Below are 16,886 nucleotides of genomic sequence, written 5' to 3'. Positions count from 1 at the left end.
GGAGGGGGAAAAGAAGGAAAGGGGCGGGGCCGAGGGGGGCGGGCCTGGACGTGCGGAGTGAAAGCGAAAGGCCGGGCAGAGAGCCGGGAGACCGGAGATCTTGCAACTGGAGCAGCATGGCCAAGCCTTGTGGGGTACGCCTGAGCGGGGAAGCCCGCAAACAGGTAATGGGGGATCGGGAAGCCAGGGAAGGGTCTGGGAGCCCTCCTGGCTGGAGGCCAGTCTGGGTGCTCCAGGGGACCAAGGCCGTGCCAGAGAACTCCCCCAACCTTTTCTTAGTGCTTTCACTTCTGCCGGGGGATTCCCAGATTTCTGTCCTCTGACCAGTCTCTGCACTGAGCATGAGCTTCCAGGGAAATCTGGCTTGTGGTAGGAAAGGCCTGAGCCAAGTTGGAGGGCATCCCTTTGTGGGTGGGATCTTACTCTTGACAACTGAGACCCTTAACCAACATCCGGGTACTGCTCTCTGTGCAGGTGGATATCTTCAGGCAAAATCTTTTTCAGGAGGTAAGTCTTCTAGATTCAAGCGGTTTGACTCGGAATCTTAGACCAGTACTTGAGGGCCGCAACCTCTCAGACTGACCCCCAGACCCACCCTGGGCCCTCCTTCCTTCCCTTCTCAAACCTTTACCTAAGGCTAATTATTCATCTCCCCCTTTAATTTGACCCCTCTTAATATTCTCTCCACTTCTGCCACTTCCTCTCCCCTCTTTGGGTGTAAAAGGGAAAAGCTGTGGTCCCAAAGCCCTAACCTTGGTTCTGCCACTTCCCAGCTTGGGCAAGTCCCTTCACTTCTTATGGCTTCAGTTTCCTTATTTGTAATTATTGGAGTCAATGATTTACAAGGGCCCTTCCAGTCCTACTTCTCAGACATCTCTTGAGCATCTTCTGAGATTCCCCACCCTTGCAATGTAACCCACAGGCAGAGGAATTCCTCTACAGATTCTTACCACAGAAAATCATATACCTGAATCAACTCTTGCAAGTGAGTAGTGTGGGCCCTTCTCACTCCATCCCAAGGCCTCTCTCCTCTCCACCCAACCCCTCCAGCAACAACTGGGCTCAGCCTGCAGAGAGCAGTTATGAGTAGTAGACTGGAAATGGTAGGATGGGGTGAGGCCTGAGCCTAGACAGTAGGTGGGTGGGCTGTGTGGAGGGAAGATTGTGACTCAGAATGAGGGAAAGAGGCTGGGCAGCTGCTGACGCTGAGCTCTGTGCAGGAGGACTCCCTCAATGTGGCTGACCTGACCTCTCTCCGGGCCCCACTAGACATCCCCATCCCAGACCCCCCACCCAAGGATGATGAGGTGAGGCACTCAGTGTGCAGGGGTCAAACTATAATCCAGGTGGGGAGGATAACCCTGCAACCTCCAAGACATTTCTAAAGCTGCTGTCCCCCTTTTTATCTTAGATGGAAACAGATAAGCAGGAGAAGAAAGAAGGTAAGAGAGGAAGGGGTGGCTAGGGAAGAGGAAATGGCACATTGACTGTTGGATGAGAAGGGGCCTGAATGCCCTCTTTTTCACAGCCCCTAAGTGTGGCTTTCTCCCTGGAAATGAGAAGGTTCTCGCCCTACTTGCCCTGGTTAAGCCAGAAGTGTGGACTCTCAAAGAAAAATGCATTCTGGTAAGCCTGGGAACTGGGGGAAAGAGAAAGGGAAGACAAGCCAGGCTAGACCTTAGTCTTCAGAGATACAAGTCCCTCAACCAGTCCTTCAACCTTCCTCTTGCTGAAATAGGAAACTTCCCCTGTGCCTTGGGGTTAGATACTTTGTGTTCTCATTCTGCTAGACCTCTGATACCACAGTGGTGTCTCTGTAATCAGAGACTGTGCTGTATCCACCTCCATAGTGTCAGAACCCACCTCTGTACCAGGTACACCATGCAGGTCCTATGCCATAGTGAGGTGGGGGCTTGGGCCCTCGAGGGAGACTGCTTGGGTTCAAAGCCTGACTCTATCACTTACCTAGCTGGTTACCTTAAATAAGTTCCTTGGACATTTTGCAACTTAGCTTTTTCATCGGCTAAGCAGGTACAATAAGAATATTTTGGAAGACTGCTGTGAAGATTTTTTTTAACTTTTTAATGTTTATTTATTTTGGGGAGGGAATGAGAGAGACACAGCATGGGTGGGGGAAGGGCAGAGAGAGAGGAGACAAAGAATCCCAAACAGCCTCCAAGCTGTCAACACAGAGTCCGATGCAAGGCTTGAACCCATGAACTGTGAGATGGTGACCTGAGCCGAAGTTGGACGCTCAACTGACTGAGCCACCCAGGCACCCCTGAAGATTTTTTAATGTTTATTTATTTTTGAGATATAGAGAGAGTGGGGGAGGGGCAGAGAGAGAAGGGGAGAGGGGATCTGAAGCAGGCTCCACTGTGACAGCAGAGAGCCCAATAAAGGGCCCGAACTCACCAACTGTGAGATCATGACCTGAGCTGAAGTCGGATGCTTAACTGAACCACCCAGGCATCCTAAGACTGCTGTGAGGATTAAATTATATATATGTGTGTGTGTATATATATATATATATATATATATATATATATATCACAGTGGCTGGCATATGATAAGGGTTCAATTAAATATAGCTGTTATTAGGAAGTGGCGGTAAAAGTAAGAACCCAGTAAGTTTGTTGAATGATTCCTACATGATCATTAATATAGGTGATCACATGGATCCAGCACCTGATCCCCAAGATTGAGGATGGAAATGACTTTGGGGTGGCAATCCAGGTAAGAAAACTGTGTGTGAGGACATTGAGAGCAGGGAGAGACTTGGGGAGTGAGGGATAGGAGCTAGACATGAACTAGGAGGAGGAGGAAGATAGTGAGTGAAGGACAGAGGAAATGAAGTGTTTTTCTTGCCTCCCATCTCTTTTGTTACCATAGGAGAAGGTGCTGGAGAGGGTGAATGCAGTCAAGACTAAAGTGGAAGCCTTCCAAACAACCATTTCCAAGTGAGGGCAGCTGGAGGGCCAGAAGAGGGGCTAAAGGAACATTTCTTTGGGATTGCCAAAGCTGGGCGGTTCCATCAGGATGATAGAGGGCTTTGGGAAGGTTCTGAGGGTATATCTCTCTCTCATTACCCATTCTTGTCATTATCCCCTTGCTTTTGACAGGTACTTCTCAGAACGCGGGGATGCTGTGGCCAAGGCCTCTAAGGAGACTCATGTAGTGAGTGGATAGTCCACCAGTCTTTTAGCTGAGGTGGGGCAAGGAAGAGGGGATAGAGGTCTTCCTTGTCTGTTTTCTGATCTTCCCAATGTAGAGAATATTAAACCAAGAGAATTGGCTAGAAAAACTGATTTGGCTTCAAAACCTTGACCCTTTTCTCTGCTTGATCCTGTGGGATTCCATTTCTTGGTGCTGAGAAGGGACTCCTCCTCAAGTTACCTATTCCCTATATGGGGAAACCAGATTAATGTCCCAATCTCCCATGGGGCTGACTCAGCTTTGCCTCCCACATCCCAGATGGATTACCGGGCCCTGGTACATGAGCGAGATGAGGCAGCCTATGGGGAGCTCAGGGCCATGGTGCTGGACCTGAGGGCCTTCTACGTGAGTGTGGAGTAAGCCCCTAGGGGAGATGGTTGAGGGGGATAGGGGAAAGGCCAAGAACCTGACTGCCACCCTTCTGACCTTCTTCCAGGCTGAGCTTTATCATATCATCAGCAGCAACCTAGAGAAAATTATCAACCCGAAGGGTGAAGAGAAGCCATCTATGTACTGAGCCCAGGGCCAGAAGGGAAATAAATGATCTATGCTTTGTGTGGATTATCTCTGGTGTGTGTCATTCATTCAAAAAGCATTTATTGAGTGCCACCTTTGCAGCCACTGGATGTGAATGTGGTGGTGGGAAAGAGAGGGGATGCCATAATGGCAAAGATGAATGGGAAGCCCATCCTGTTCTTAAGAAGTCATCCTAAAGAACAGAGTGGAAATTGTGACATGTCATGACAGCTACACAGATAGCCCGTATTTGGGGATTTCACAAGATTATTTCCATCTAGGGGGCTCATGAGTGCTTACTGGAAGAAATGGCTTTTGCGAAGGCCCCTTATAGGAATAATCAGGCTTTGAACAGACAAGTAGAAAGCTCCGTGGCTGAGATCAGAGAATGAAGGAAGGAAGGAAGGAAGGAACAACACTTGTCATTAGCTCAGAGCAAGCCTGAAGAGGGGGTGAGTTTCACTGGGAGAATTAGGGGTGAATGGTGGGACTCCTCAAGAGATGACAGGGAGAAAAATGCTCCCAAGGCATTATGTTGAAGAAAATTATACTGCAGGACATTCATTAAGGGAAGGATGGGTCGGTAAATTTTCCTTTTTGTTCTCTTTCCCCCTTCCTTCAGCCGATTGCCGTCTTTATTTCTGCAGAGAATACATTAAGGAAACCAAGGGCCATATATCCTGTAGTGGCAAAGGTAACACGGGTCTTTGGTGAAGGAGCTGGTCTAGAGTACAAATCCACTCATTCCATAGTAGGAGCAAGGCAGTCCGCTTCGTGCCCACGTTCGGAGATCCAGTGCTCGGAGACACCCGACGCTGGGCGCGCGCTCCACCCCCTGTGGCTTCGCGGGGTCTGTAGGGGAAGATGCACAGGTATCACACCCAGCCATCCTGCAATTCTGGGCCGAAGTCGAGTAGCCTAACCAATCAGTGAGCGAGCAGGTCTCTTCAGTTTTCAGGTGTGGGTTCTTTCCAGTGCTCGGGCGACCAAGGTGGGGCAAAGTGTGGACGCGGCCGATGATTGGGCAAAATGAGAACCTCTAAGCCTATCAAAGGGCACCACGTGGGCGGGACTCCAGAAGCTGGTACTGCTCTCTGCAGCAGGCTCTGAGCCCCCAGACTGGCGGGGATCTGCGGCCTCCCGATGCGGGCGGGCGGAGGCGGAGCTCGGCTTTGCAGCGTGCAATTCCCACCGCCTGCGCCCCAGGCCAGGTGGGGACCGGGCGCTGGGACCCAAGTCCCCCAGAGCCGGCTGGCTGCCTTCGAGCCGAGTCAGCGTCACGGCCGAATCTAAGTGAGGAGGCAGAGAGAAGGGACAAGGAAGGCTCCGGGGCACTGGAGGGAGCTTCGCGGACGAGAGCTGGGACCCCGCTCGCCATGGGGGAGGTGGAGATTTCGGCTCGGGCCTACGTGAAGATGTGTCTCCACGCCGCCCGGTACCCGCACGCCGCCGTCAACGGGCTCTTGCTGGCGCCCGCGCCGCGGTCGGGAGAATGCCTGTGTCTCACCGACTGTGTGCCCCTGTTCCACAGCCACCTAGCCCTGTCCGTCATGCTGGAGGTCGCCCTCAACCAGGTGCCGTCGCTGGACTCCCACTGACCACCGGGAAACCCCCTAACACCCCTAGCCCAAGCCCATCCCCGGTCTCTGGGCAGCAGTGCGCACCTACAGGGCGGGCGGCACGATTGGGTTTCTGATGGCCCCTTTCCCACGGCAGGTGGATGTGTGGGGCGCGCAGGCCGGTCTGGTAGTGGCTGGGTACTACCATGCCAATGCAGCTCTGGACGATCAGAGGTGAGTGGAGTAGCTCGAGGCAGAAGGCTAAGGGTTATGGGATGAGGGATCAAGAGAACTCTTCTTGGTCTTTCCTCCCATCTGTCCTTCGTCGAATGCTTAGGAGCAGGTACTATATACACCAGGCACTAGGCTGAGTACTGGAGTGAAGGCATATAAAGAAATATGAAGGCGATCCCTGGAGGAGCTGTAGTGGGGGTTCGGGGGGATAGTTGTGTGTAAGTAACAAGCTGACACCTGGCTTTAACTGAGGTGTCGTCCTCCCCCCCCCCCCCCCAAGCGCTGGCAGAACATAGAGGAAGCCCAACCAGCAACTTCGGGGGGGTAGGGGGGGGGAAGAAATTTCCTTATATATAGAAAAAGTTATATACTTACATATGAATCCCCTATCTGGATCAAATTATACAGTTTTGTGATTTGCTTTTCCCTCCTCACTTAGTAAATATCTGCCATCTTTCCATCTCTAAAGATTTACCTTAGCCTGGCAGCTATATAGTAGGAGTATGGATGGATATACCATGATTTATTTCATGCCTTTAAACATTGAGGTTGTTTCCATTTTTTTGTTAACACACACTGTCCAATTATTACAGTAAATTCTCTTAAGTGGAATTTCTGGGTCAGCATATGTATAGTATACTGCTTAAATCTGGGTGGTTATGCCAAATTACCCTACCAAAAGACCACCTTTGATTTTCACCTTGACCAGCAGTCTGAGCACCTGTTTTCCACAGCACCCAAGCATTAAGCAGTCGTGTATGAAGCTTCAAGCAGGCCTGACCCCTCAGACCAGTTACAGGGAAAGCCCACCACTGTGTCTTCATCTAGGAGACCTGTGAGGCCCAGCTCAGATGGACAGGGTCTATCTCTAGTCACCTCCTCACTCCTCTGATCTTCCCTCTACACAGCCCTGGGCCCTTGGCCTTGAAAATCGCTGGGCGGATTGCAGAATTCTTCCCTGATGCAGTACTTATTATGGTGAGGCTTGGGTTTCAGGGTGGGGACTTGGTGAGAAAATAGGAAGTGGGGTCCTTGAAACCCTCACCAGCCATTCCTTGTCCATACAGTTGGATAATCAGAAACTGGTGCCTCAGCCTCATGTGCCCCCAGTCATCGTCCTGGAAAACCATGGTCTCCGCTGGGTCCCCAAGGACAAGAACTTGTGAGTGCCCCACTCCCACCACCTCTTTTTGGAAACTCACAGCTCCTGGGCCTCCTTTGTCCTTCATCTTGCCCCAAGGGTCCTTCTCTAGGCCCTAACCTCTGCCAAGTATCTGGCCCCACCGCCTACTGAGTTTGGGGGTTATTATTTCAGAGTGATGTGGAGGGACTGGGAAGAGTCACGGCAGATGGTGGGAGCACTATTGGAGGGCCGGGCCCACCAGCACCTTGTGGACTTTGACTGCCACCTTGACGACATCCGGCAGGACTGGACCAACCAACAGCTCAACACCCAAATCACCCAATGGGTTGGTCCCACCAATGGAAATACCTGAGTCAGGGCTGGGAGGTGGGAGGGAAAGGGTCAGGATCCAATAAAGATACTTGGGCTGAAGGGCAATGGTATGACTATTTATTGGGCCTGGGAGGCAGGGGAGGGAGAAACCTCAACAGGCTGAAGGTGCGGAAAGTCTGGAGTCCTGTGTAAAAGATAGGAAGGTCTCTGCTGGACCCATTACAGGATGAAAAGAGGCTCTCAATAAATCATTCCTTTTGTTTCTCCCCTCGGCTTCTTGAGCTTCTCGAAGTTCTTCAGGATGATGTCATATAACACAGCCTACAGGGCCAGAGAGGAGTGAGGGTAGCCACAGGCCCCTGGTGGCTCCTATACCCCATTTCTAGTCTTGTGGAGAGGCTAAGCTCTGTCACCCTTCACCCCCAGCCTGTAGGGTCAGGGAGTAGGTGGCCTGGGAAAGCTGCCTCTGCCCACCCCTGCCCTTGCTTCCTCACATAAGCATTGCGGATCTCCATGACCATCAACCTGATGTCCCGGTACTCTGCCTCATCCAGCTCATGCACCAGCTGTCGATAATCACCCTGTGGGAGATTTGGATCAGGTCTGACTTCAGATGTGTCCTTCCCCCACCATGCACCCTGACTTGGGCCTCACCTACCACATGGGGCTGCTTGGCTGCTTTGGTCACAGCATCGCCCCGCTCAGAGAAATACCTGTAGGAAGCAGAAGGGTTGGGAACAGAAGGAAGAGAGGGAGCCCAAGCCTCTGTCCAAGGAAAAGGCAGGGTATGCATGCAGGTGCAAATGGGCAGTCACTCACTTGGAGATTTGCGTGTGGAAGCCTTCCAGCTTTGTGTGAAGGGCAGTCATCAGCTCAAACACCTTCTCCTGGGGAAAGAATGCAAGGGGAAAAGTGGAAAACAGTGCGGACTGAAGCAGTAAGGAGGGCAGAGGAGCGGGGTAGTGCTTTCACCTGTACAGCCACTCCAAAATTGTTCCCATCTTCAATTCGAGGTATCTGAAGCTGTAACCAGGTGGTGACCTGGAAGGAGGAAATGGTATCAAAGCCACATCAGCTCCCAACCTAACTCTCTGTCCTTTGCTTCCCTGCCCATGGCGAGGGAAGGCGTGCCAAGTCTGTCCTGAGCCCCAAGGCCTACAATTCTGGCTTCACTTGCTGTGCCCTCTCCTGCTAAGACTTGGCAGGTGCCAAGTGCTACCTGGCCCAGACCAAAGAGGACAAAGGGTTAGATCTGAAGCCTGGGGGTGGGAGTGGGAGGGCTCACCAGGTTGAGCTGCTCAATGACATCCTTGATCTCAGGCTTTAGACGCTGAAGGAGGACCACGATCTTCTCATTGCAGTTCACTGGGCCACAGGGAGGACCTACGCAGTGGGCAATGGGTCAGTCACCAGGCTGGAACTGTGTGAGGAGCAGGAAAAGAGGAATCCCTACAGAGGAGTTCCTGGGATGTGAGACTCAAGTCCCTTCATAGTGGTACCTTTGTCTTCATCTTCCTCTTTCTTCTTTCCATCTTTGTCTTCCTTCTGCAGGGAGATAGGGGCTCTTGGGAGTCAGGCCTAAGGCTGATTTTCCCCATGGTTGGGTCCCTCCTCCCAGCTCTTCCTGGCTTGCCTCCTGCTGCTTCTTCCGCTCCTCCTTCTCTTTCTCCTTGACTGGATCAGGCACTGGGATGTCCAATGGGGCCTTCAGATTGCTCAGGTTGGCTTCATTGAGAGCTGGCTCCTGGTGCAGGGTGGGAGGAGGGCTGGAGGCAAGGGCATCCCTCTCACCTCACTCTGATGGCCCCCCAGACTCTCCCCTTGATCCTTACTCTCTAGCTTCCTGCTGCCCCCAGTACCTTTAAAAATGCATCCAACTCAGAAATCTTCTTGGGGAAGTAGCTCCCCAGCAGGTTTTCTGTCTGTATGAAGTGGGGGTGGGGGAAGATGGAGGTCAGAATAAAATGTTCTTCTGGCAGTGAAGCAGCGTTGACACTGCCCAGCAAGGAAGGGCTGAGCGGTGGGAGTTAGGTAGGGGTGGGGCGCTGATGGGCCAGGTTACCTACCTTGGTACACAGGTCTTCACGGAACACATCCACCTGTGGGACACAGGCAGCCCTTCACACACCTGGCTTTACAGCCAGTTCATTTGAGGACCGTTCCCTTAGGGTTGTATAGGGCCTGACATGGGGAAGGGGGTTGGGTTGGGGAGGGTGAAGTGGATTCCCTTGGGGCTGGATGCGGCGGATGAGAACATTCCTGGCCGTGAATGGCAGGTGGTCCAAGTGAGAACAGATCCCTCAGACTCAGAGCCCAGGTCTCCTGGGCTGTACAAGGAGGGGTCTAAGAGCCTCTGCGACTGGCACAGGGACGGCATGCTCTGTGGAGTGGGCCCGGGGCCCTCCAGTGGGAAAGGTCATGAGGTGGCAGGGCAGCTCCGGCATCCTGTCTGTGTGTGGCCCCAAGCCCGCGCCAGCGGACTTCCCCTCCACGCCAGCTCTCCACTTCACCGCACCCCACTGAACCTCAGCCGCCTAGCTTATCCCGGCAGGTGGACCTCGCCTGTCTCCCTCCGGCACAGGTGCTCCTGGCACAGAGGCTCGCGTGGGCTCCATTCGACCTCGACTGGACTCGCGACGGGGGTTGGGGGGTGGGTCATGGACGCCTGCAGCCTTTCAGAGCCACGCCTCCCTAATGGGCCCTTCCTCAAACCCGCAGCGCTCACCTTGGCTTGGGCTTCAGGCTGGACCCTGAGTGTGGCCATTGCCGGGGCGGGGGGCCTAACGCCGCACGAGAAGCGGAGCGCGCACAGGGAAGGAAAAGCGAAAGCAAACGCTCGCCCCCACCACCGCCTTCCTCGGTATCGGGGAGTGGAGGTACTGGAGGGGGCGGGGCCAGACGGGGAGAGGAGAGGGTGGAGCGGGGGAGGGCTGCAGCCGCGGCGGGGCTCCCCCTGGAGGCCGAGAGGAGCACTGCCACCGCCACCTCCGCGGGGCGACCAGCGCCAGCCCGCCTCCACCTCGCAACTCTGCCTCCCGACGCTCAGCCACTCCCACCCCGCCGCCTAGCTTCCCGCCTTTGGACTCGAAGCCTACTGCCACCGCCCCGCCCCCCGCTTTTTTTCAACTCCTCGCGTCCCCACGTACCGCGGGCCCGCCTCCCCGCCTCCCGGAGCCCATAGGCCTGCCAAGGCCAGTGCCCGCCTCCCATCTCCCTGCCTCCGCGTTCCGCTGGTTCTCTTCTGCTCCTGCTCTGCTGGAACCATGATAAGCCTTATCTGGCGCTCTTTCGTCTTTTCTGGTCTCCCTACATAGCCCTGGCTCCATGGGCATCTGCTGGCCCATGCGGTGACATAAGACACTGTCACCACTCCGACCCAGGCCCCGGTCAACTCTCTCCTGGCCGTTGTGGACTACACCCCTCGATACTCTCCGCACAGCAGTGGCATGAGACCCCTCTCTTGGCTTAAAGCCCTTTCTCAGCTTCCTGTTGACCTTAGAATGAAATCTAAAGGGCTTTCCTGGCTCATAAGGCTTGCCTGGCCTGCCAGTCACCTGTTTTTCAACTTCGCTTTGCACTGCTTTCCCCTTTCATTACACTTGCAAATACCTGGGCCTTCCATTGTTGCTTAAATCTGTCTGGTGTTCATTCCTACCTCAGGGCCTTTGCCCTTACTATAATCCCTTTGCTTGACACACCCTTTACTTGCCTTAGGTTCTCAGTTGAAATGTCGCCTCTCCAGAGGGAACTCTCTCCAGTAAGTCTTTATTACAAACCAGCCTGTTTTAGTACATTCATAGCACTTAGCTCTCTGATATTAGCCAGTTTATTTATTTTTTTGAGGATAGTGGTGGTTTAAGAGATTTTTTTTAATGTTTATTTTTGAAAGAGAGAGAGAGAAAGAGAGCAAGCAGGGGAGGGGCAGAGAGAGAGGGAGGCACAGAATCTGAAGCAGGCTCAGGCTCTGAGCTGTCAGCACAGAGCCTGACACAGGACTCTAACCGACCAACGGTGAGATCATGACCTGAGTCGAAGTTGGATGTTTAACTGACTCAGCCACCCAGGTGCTCCACGGATAGTGTGGTTTAGACCAGGAGTTGGCAAACTTTTTCTGTAAAAAGCCAGATAGTAAATAATTTAGGCTTTGTGGGTCAATGGTGTCTGTAGTAACGACTCTGCCATTGCAGCAGGTATGAATGAATGAATACCTAAATGAATTAGTATGTCTAGGTTCCAATAAAACTATCTATGGACAATGGACTTTGAATTCTGTGTAATTTTCTCATATCATGGAATATTCTTTTTTTCAATCATTAAAAACTTAAAAATCTGGGCGCCTGGGTGGCTCAGCTGGTTAAGCGTCAGACTTCAGCTCAGATCATATCTCAGGGTTTGTGAGTTTGAGCCCCGCATCGGGCTCTGTGCTGACAGCTCAGAGCCTGGAGCCTGCTTTGGATTCTGTGTCTCCTCTATCCCCACCCCTTCCTCGCTTGTGTTCAATCTCTCTCTCTCAAAAATAAACTAAATAAAAATTTTTTTTAATGTAAAAACTTTTCTTAACTCTCAGGCCATACAAAAACTGGCCACAGGAGGGCTGTAGTTGCTGGTCCTCAATTTAGAGCACAGACAATGGACCCACATCATGTGGGTTTATAATCCTGACTTTGATATTTACTAGCTGTGAACAAGTTACTTAACCTCTGTATCTCAGTTTTCACAACTGTACAATAGGAATACCACCAAACCTACCTGATAGTGTTGGTGTTGTTATGAGGGCTAAATGTCTTAATTTATATGAAGAACTTAGAAACACTTAGAACTGTGCCTGGCACATTGTAAGCACAATAGAAGCATCTGCCATTATTTGTGAGTTTATCATCTGCCTCCCCCATTAACCCATAAGCCTCCAAAGAGCAGAAACCTTGTCTTTTTTTTTTTTTTTTGCTTTTGATTTATAATTATTATTTTTAAATGTCTATTTATTTTGAGAGAGAGAGAATGTGAGCAGGGGAGGGACAGAGAGAGGGAGAGAGAGAGAATCCCAAGCAGGCTCTGTGTTGTCAGTGCAGAGCCCGACTCAGGGCTCCATCTCACGAACTGTGAGATCATGACCCGAGCTGAAGTCAAGTAGGATGCTTAACTGACCAAGCCACCCAGGTCCTCCAGAAACCTTGTCTCATTCATAAGGCATGGAACTCTGCTTGGCTCAATAAATACCTGTTAAATAAATGTGCCCAGATAGACAGGCCCCTGAGGAAGGCGGAGGGTGGGATTCAGTGCAGGAGGCAGGAAAAACAAATCAGCCAGGCTAGAGATGAAGCACCTGCCCAGCAGGAGTGCTGCCCATACCTAAGGGCACTTTTACCTGCTCTAACATCACCATTCCTTGACAGCAAAACCCTCCATGTAGCTTGAAGTCTGCAAGGACTGGGAGACTAAAAGGACAGCAGGAGGGATGGAGATCAAGCATAAGGAAGGATATTCAAAGTCCATAACAGCAAGAAATGGTTGAGGAACGCGAGACTGCCTGATTCTTTTCTTATCCTTCTCACCGTTTCTGAGTCCTCCCAACCAAATGATGAGAAGAGCCAGACTTAGGCCTGATTTTCCTTTATTTCTTTCAGTTATGCTTGCGGCTGGAGTGGGGCCGAGGGAAGAGCCCGTGGCCCGGGCTCCCTGGAGACCAGGGCTGATGATACCAGCTGCCATAGGTGAGGTACCAGGCAAAGGTCCCCACTGCAGCACCCACCACCTTGTGAGTATACTGGTGGAAATAGATGACGGTACAGAGCAGCAAGAAGTTCCAGAGGCCCAGCAGCAGCACGTTGAGCAGGAAGACTAGGCGTAGGGGCGCCCCGGCTGGCAGCCCATGGGCCAGGTACTTGGCGAACACAGCGGCTTCCTCAGCCATGAGCAGACAGCAGAAGGTGAGCAGGAAGGTGTGGGAGGAGACCGTGTAGCCCCGCCACTGGTGGCCGGCTGCCAGGCAGCTGCGGCGGTCGGGAAGCTCGTGCAGCAGCAGGCCCTGGGGCAGAGGCTCGAAGCAGGAACCAGTCAGGTCCTCGATGAGCAGGAAGGCCCTGCCAGCCCCCCGCCACACTGCGGCCCCCACCACCAGCCGGCTCAGGTGCCGGGCAGTCACCGCCACGCGCCGGGTAGCCAGGAACACCACCAGCAACACGAAGCCCCCCAGGAAGGTGCACGTCCAGCCCCATGCCGAATTCACAAACTTTCTGTGGGCACAGGAGAAGGGAGGCTATTGGGACCCCTCAAGCCCCATCTCCCACCCCGTCTGTGTTCCCATCACTGCTGTTCCCAGTCCTGCATATCATCTCTGGTTCCATTTCCTCCCCCTACCCACCCCCATTCACTTAAACTTTGCCATCTCCTTAGAGGCCCATTCAGCCTTCTAGGACCCATATTTCCTCTTCAGCCCTGCTCCTGATTTCCCCTGTACCCCACAACTCTGTTCCCCTCCCCCTCCTCCCAATTTCTCCTCAACCTCCTAGCCTATTTTTAGTGTCCAGACTGGCAGGAGGACAGAAGCCTGGAGGAGGGAGCTGGGATCTCAGAGCACAGGGAGCCGGCGCCCACAGCCTCAAGTGGACTCACATGTTGAAGAAGTTGCCGTGGCTGGCGAAGATAGTCCGAGGGTTGACATGGAACTGCAGAAGGGGCCCAAAGATGACCACTGCTGCCAACCAGGCATGGTAGAGGCGCCGTAAGCAGGGGCTGCCCAGGAGCCGGGCAGCCTGTTCACTTCCAAAGTACAGCAAGGCAGAGGCCACCCAGAGCAGCACCTTGACCAGGCAGCCCAGCAGTGCCCGGATTCGGGCCCCGGCCCCCAGCCCTGCCCCCACCACCGGCCCCCGCTCCATGTTCCCTCCCCTCCCCACTAACTGCTTGCTCTGCTGGGCAGCTGAGGAGGGGCTGATGGGGCCCCCCCTGGACAAGGACAGGCAGTGACAGGTGTGGCAGACACAGGGCAGAGCCCTGTTGGCAGCTGGCAGGCGGGGGAGAGGGGCGGGGGGCAGCAAGGGGCCAGGGCGGAGGGCTGCCACGTCAGCAGGGTCCTAGCCTTAGATGTGTGTCCTGACAGTGGCCTGTGTCCTTTCCTGTTAGCCCTGTGTCCCCTTGACTCTCTAGGTTTGTGTCCCCAGCTCCAACCCTGTTCTAGTTCTTGTTGGAGGGTAAGGTCTACTGTTCAGTGTTGTCTTTGTCCACAGTCTGCCTGGGTCTGCCTGTCTTTGTTTGATCAGCCAGTCACCCCCACCCCACCCCAAATTTACTTTGTTTGCTCCACAAGGAAATCAGGGGTCATGAAGATTCAGATTAACTAAATCTTGGAAATCATTAAAAATATCTGTGTCTGGGGGCACCCCACCGGTGGCTCAGTTGGTTGAGCATCTGACTCCTGATTGTGGCTCAGTCATGATCCCAGGGTTGTGGGATCAAGCCCTCCATCTAGCTCTCGCTTAGCTTGCATGATCTCTCTCTCTCTCTCTCAAGATGATAACTTTTTTTTTCTTTAACTAAAAAACAAACAAAAAAAACCCCACAAAGAATGGTCTCACGTTAGATCTGATGTCTGGTGCATTGCATAAACACCATGGTTTATGTAGGGCCAAACTAGCCCCTCAGAGCTCCTCACACCAGACAGGGGCTGGGGCTGGGTCAAGCCCCTCAGGTCACAGTGCACCTAAGTGGATACCCCTGCTGATGTGCCTCCTCTGCCTGAGTTGGGACACCGTGCTGTGCACAGACATCTCATGCATCCTGATTCAGGAGAGGAGCTAGATCCCACTGATGAAACAGACCCAGATTTTTTTTTTTTTAATTTTACTGAGACTGAGCGGGGGGAGAGGGGCAGAGGGAGAGAGAATCTTGAAGTTTACTTATTTTGAGAGAGAGAGAGAGAGAGAGAGACAGCATGAGTGGGGGAGGGGCAGAGAGAAGGAGAGGGAGAAGCCCATGCAGTTTCCGCACTGCCAGTGCAGAGCTGGATGCAGGGCTCAGACCCATGAAGCTGAGAGGTCATGACCTGAGCCAAAACCAAGAGTCTGGCACTTGATGGATTGAGCCACCCAGGCACCCCCCATTCCTTGGTGTTTATTATGATGGCCAACACATGAAATCGAAGTGTCTGATGAAAGGCGTACTGTATGAGAGATGGTGGCAGCCCCGGTTGGACTTTCAGAACCCCAAAGATTAGGCTTAGTACCATGTGATGGGGGTGGGAGTGGAGACCCTACAAAAATCCCCAGCTTGGAGTCCATCAAAACCTTAGGTTGTGTCCACCTGCCAGTTACCCTGGGTCCTAAGCCCCACACTGGCCTCCCAGCCTGACCCCTGGGGCTAGAACCACAAGGAGGAGAGCAACCTAACCAAGGGACATCCCTCTTATTCAGTAACTGTTCTGGGATACTTTTTTTGTCTGCCTTCCTCATTCCACAAAACTGTGGTGGGTTTTCAGAGCACAGTGGAGGCCCATGAAGTAGTGAAAAGAATGAGCAAGCAAGTACCCCTGGGTTCTGAACTGTGTGACTTTGGGAAAATCAACTAATCTTCCTTGGTCCTCCATGCCCTCATTCATAAACTGACCAACATTGACTAATCAATCTGATTCCTTTCAGATCCTAAAGCCATACCTCGACATAGTTCCTGTTTATGGACCCAACATGAAGACCTATAGAACCTCTCACACATTTTTAAGTTGACAAAAAATTTTCATTGTAATTAAAAAAAAATTTTTTTATGTTTTATTTATTTTTGAGACAGAGAGAGACAGAGCATGAACAGGGGAGGGTCAGAGAGAGAGGGAGACACAGAATCTGAAGCAGGCTCCAGGCTCTAAGCTGTCAGCACAGAGCCCGACGTGGGGCTCAAACTCATGGACCGTGAGATCATGACCTGAGCCGAAGTCGGACGCTTAACCGATTGAGCCACCCAGGCGCCCCTCATTGTAATTTTAAATAGTTGCACAGAACATAATTTCCAACGCATTTTCTATAGATCACTCTTTTAAATATACCCAATGGAATCTAAACCCTACAGTGACTATATATCTTACCATTATCCACTTAAAAAACAAGTGACAAGATCTTAATAGTCAGAAATCATATTTCTATTAGACTTCCCCTACAGAATTTATCCTAATGTTTTTGTGCCTGAAAGTTCTTTATTTTTTATTAATTTTTTTATGTTTATTTTTGAGAGAGAGAGAGAGACAGAATGCGAGATAGTTTCACATTGAGAGAGAGGGAGACACAGAATCCGAAACAGGCTCCAGGCTCCGAGCTGTCAGCACAGAGCCGGACACAGGGCTCGAACTCACGAGCTGTGAGATCATGACCTGAGCCAAAGTCAGATGCTCAACCGACTCAGTCATCCAGGCGCCCTCTGAAAGTCTTTTATTGATCACATGTCTCTGCCAAAAAAAGTCTGTAACTTGAAACTTAATTTTAATTTTTTTGAAGTTATTTTGAGAGAGAGAGAGAGTCCCAAGCAGCCTCTGTGCTGCCAATGCAGAGCCCGACGTGGGGCTCAATCCCATGAACCATGAGATCATGACTTGAGCCGAAATCGAGTGAGACACTTAATCGACTGAGCCACCCAGGTGCCCTGAAAGTTAATTTTTAAATATTTCTTGTGTTCATAAGGCCCTGAAATTAAAACGTTTTTCTTCTGGATAAAGTTTTCATAATAATTGTTAGTAATATAAAATGTATAATTAGTACAGCAAAGATTTCACTTTTTTTTGTAGCTTTGGTTTTTTTTTAATTTAAACTTTAGTTAAAAATTTTTTTTTTAGTTAGTTAACATACAGTGCAATATTGGTTTCCGGAGAATTTGGTGATTCATCACTTCCATGCAACACCCAGTCCTCATCCCAACAAGTACCCTCC

The 16,886-nt window shown here is 51.8% G+C and overlaps 4 protein-coding genes across 5 annotated transcripts; 2 read left to right on the top strand and 2 right to left on the bottom strand.

Moving 5' to 3' along the window:
* The first annotated feature begins 18 nt into the window (after positions 1-18).
* Positions 19-3,780, top strand: PSME2 (proteasome activator subunit 2). Of its 2 annotated transcripts, XM_060619346.2 has the most exons (11): positions 25-164; positions 475-507; positions 923-985; positions 1,221-1,307; positions 1,412-1,442; positions 1,529-1,626; positions 2,668-2,736; positions 2,893-2,960; positions 3,123-3,177; positions 3,475-3,561; positions 3,653-3,780. In XM_060619346.2, the coding sequence occupies exons 1-11, from the start codon at positions 117-119 to the stop codon at positions 3,731-3,733; spliced, it is 720 nt and encodes a 239-aa protein (XP_060475329.1). In that variant the 5' UTR covers positions 25-116; the 3' UTR covers positions 3,734-3,780. The 2 variants fall into 2 exon arrangements, with proteins under 2 accessions (XP_060475330.1, XP_060475329.1); XM_060619347.3 differs by lacking the exon at positions 923-985 and having other exon boundaries at positions 19-164.
* Positions 3,781-4,658: 878 nt separating this feature from the next.
* On the top strand, positions 4,659-7,021 carry EMC9 (ER membrane protein complex subunit 9). Its single transcript, XM_060619348.3, has 5 exons — positions 4,659-5,306; positions 5,449-5,525; positions 6,434-6,503; positions 6,593-6,687; positions 6,841-7,021. Exons 1-5 carry the CDS (start codon positions 5,109-5,111, stop codon positions 7,019-7,021), a joined length of 621 nt encoding a protein of 206 aa, XP_060475331.1. The 5' UTR covers positions 4,659-5,108.
* Positions 7,022-7,076: 55 nt separating this feature from the next.
* PSME1 (proteasome activator subunit 1) lies at positions 7,077-9,876 on the bottom strand. Its single transcript, XM_060619342.3, has 11 exons — positions 9,707-9,876; positions 9,048-9,080; positions 8,841-8,903; positions 8,615-8,725; positions 8,481-8,526; positions 8,267-8,364; positions 7,954-8,022; positions 7,801-7,868; positions 7,640-7,694; positions 7,476-7,562; positions 7,077-7,302 (listed from the first exon to the last, which is right to left on the bottom strand). Exons 1-11 carry the CDS (start codon positions 9,743-9,745, stop codon positions 7,222-7,224), a joined length of 750 nt encoding a protein of 249 aa, XP_060475325.1. The 5' UTR covers positions 9,746-9,876; the 3' UTR covers positions 7,077-7,221.
* Positions 9,877-12,575: 2,699 nt separating this feature from the next.
* FITM1 (fat storage inducing transmembrane protein 1) lies at positions 12,576-14,472 on the bottom strand. Its single transcript, XM_060619307.3, has 2 exons — positions 13,594-14,472; positions 12,576-13,214 (listed from the first exon to the last, which is right to left on the bottom strand). The coding sequence occupies exons 1-2, from the start codon at positions 13,857-13,859 to the stop codon at positions 12,602-12,604; spliced, it is 879 nt and encodes a 292-aa protein (XP_060475290.2). The 5' UTR covers positions 13,860-14,472; the 3' UTR covers positions 12,576-12,601.
* Positions 14,473-16,886: the final 2,414 nt, after the last annotated feature.

Source organism: Panthera onca, chromosome B3, assembly GCF_046562875.1.
Source record: "Panthera onca isolate mPanOnc1 chromosome B3, mPanOnc1 haplotype 2, whole genome shotgun sequence".
NCBI lineage: Eukaryota > Metazoa > Chordata > Mammalia > Carnivora > Felidae > Panthera > Panthera onca.
The sequence above is the reverse complement of the archived record's forward strand: the minus strand, read 5'-3'. Positions and strand labels throughout refer to the sequence as shown.

What these genes read in the sequence shown, in the direction of transcription:
- PSME2 (XM_060619346.2), top strand. Translation starts at nt 117, where the DNA reads ATGGCCAAGCCTTGTGGGGTACGCCTGAGCGGGGAAGCCCGCAAACAG. An exon ending in TAAGCAGGAGAAGAAAGAAG is followed by an intron (nt 1,443 to 1,528) that starts GTAAGAGAGGAA and finishes TCTTTTTCACAG; the next exon opens with CCCCTAAGTGTGGCTTTCTC. An exon ending in CCTCTAAGGAGACTCATGTA is followed by an intron (nt 3,178 to 3,474) that starts GTGAGTGGATAG and finishes CCCACATCCCAG; the next exon opens with ATGGATTACCGGGCCCTGGT.
- EMC9 (XM_060619348.3), top strand. Translation starts at nt 5,109, where the DNA reads ATGGGGGAGGTGGAGATTTCGGCTCGGGCCTACGTGAAGATGTGTCTC. An exon ending in CTGATGCAGTACTTATTATG is followed by an intron (nt 6,504 to 6,592) that starts GTGAGGCTTGGG and finishes TTGTCCATACAG; the next exon opens with TTGGATAATCAGAAACTGGT. An exon ending in GTCCCCAAGGACAAGAACTT is followed by an intron (nt 6,688 to 6,840) that starts GTGAGTGCCCCA and finishes TTATTATTTCAG; the next exon opens with AGTGATGTGGAGGGACTGGG.
- PSME1 (XM_060619342.3), bottom strand. Translation starts at nt 9,745, where the DNA reads ATGGCCACACTCAGGGTCCAGCCTGAAGCCCAAGCCAAG. An exon ending in TTCCACACGCAAATCTCCAA is followed by an intron (nt 7,695 to 7,800) that starts GTGAGTGACTGC and finishes TGCTTCCTACAG; the next exon opens with GTATTTCTCTGAGCGGGGCG. An exon ending in CAGCCAAGCAGCCCCATGTG is followed by an intron (nt 7,563 to 7,639) that starts GTAGGTGAGGCC and finishes AATCTCCCACAG; the next exon opens with GGTGATTATCGACAGCTGGT.
- FITM1 (XM_060619307.3), bottom strand. Translation starts at nt 13,859, where the DNA reads ATGGAGCGGGGGCCGGTGGTGGGGGCAGGGCTGGGGGCCGGGGCCCGA. An exon ending in CACGGCAACTTCTTCAACAT is followed by an intron (nt 13,215 to 13,593) that starts GTGAGTCCACTT and finishes CTGTGCCCACAG; the next exon opens with AAAGTTTGTGAATTCGGCAT.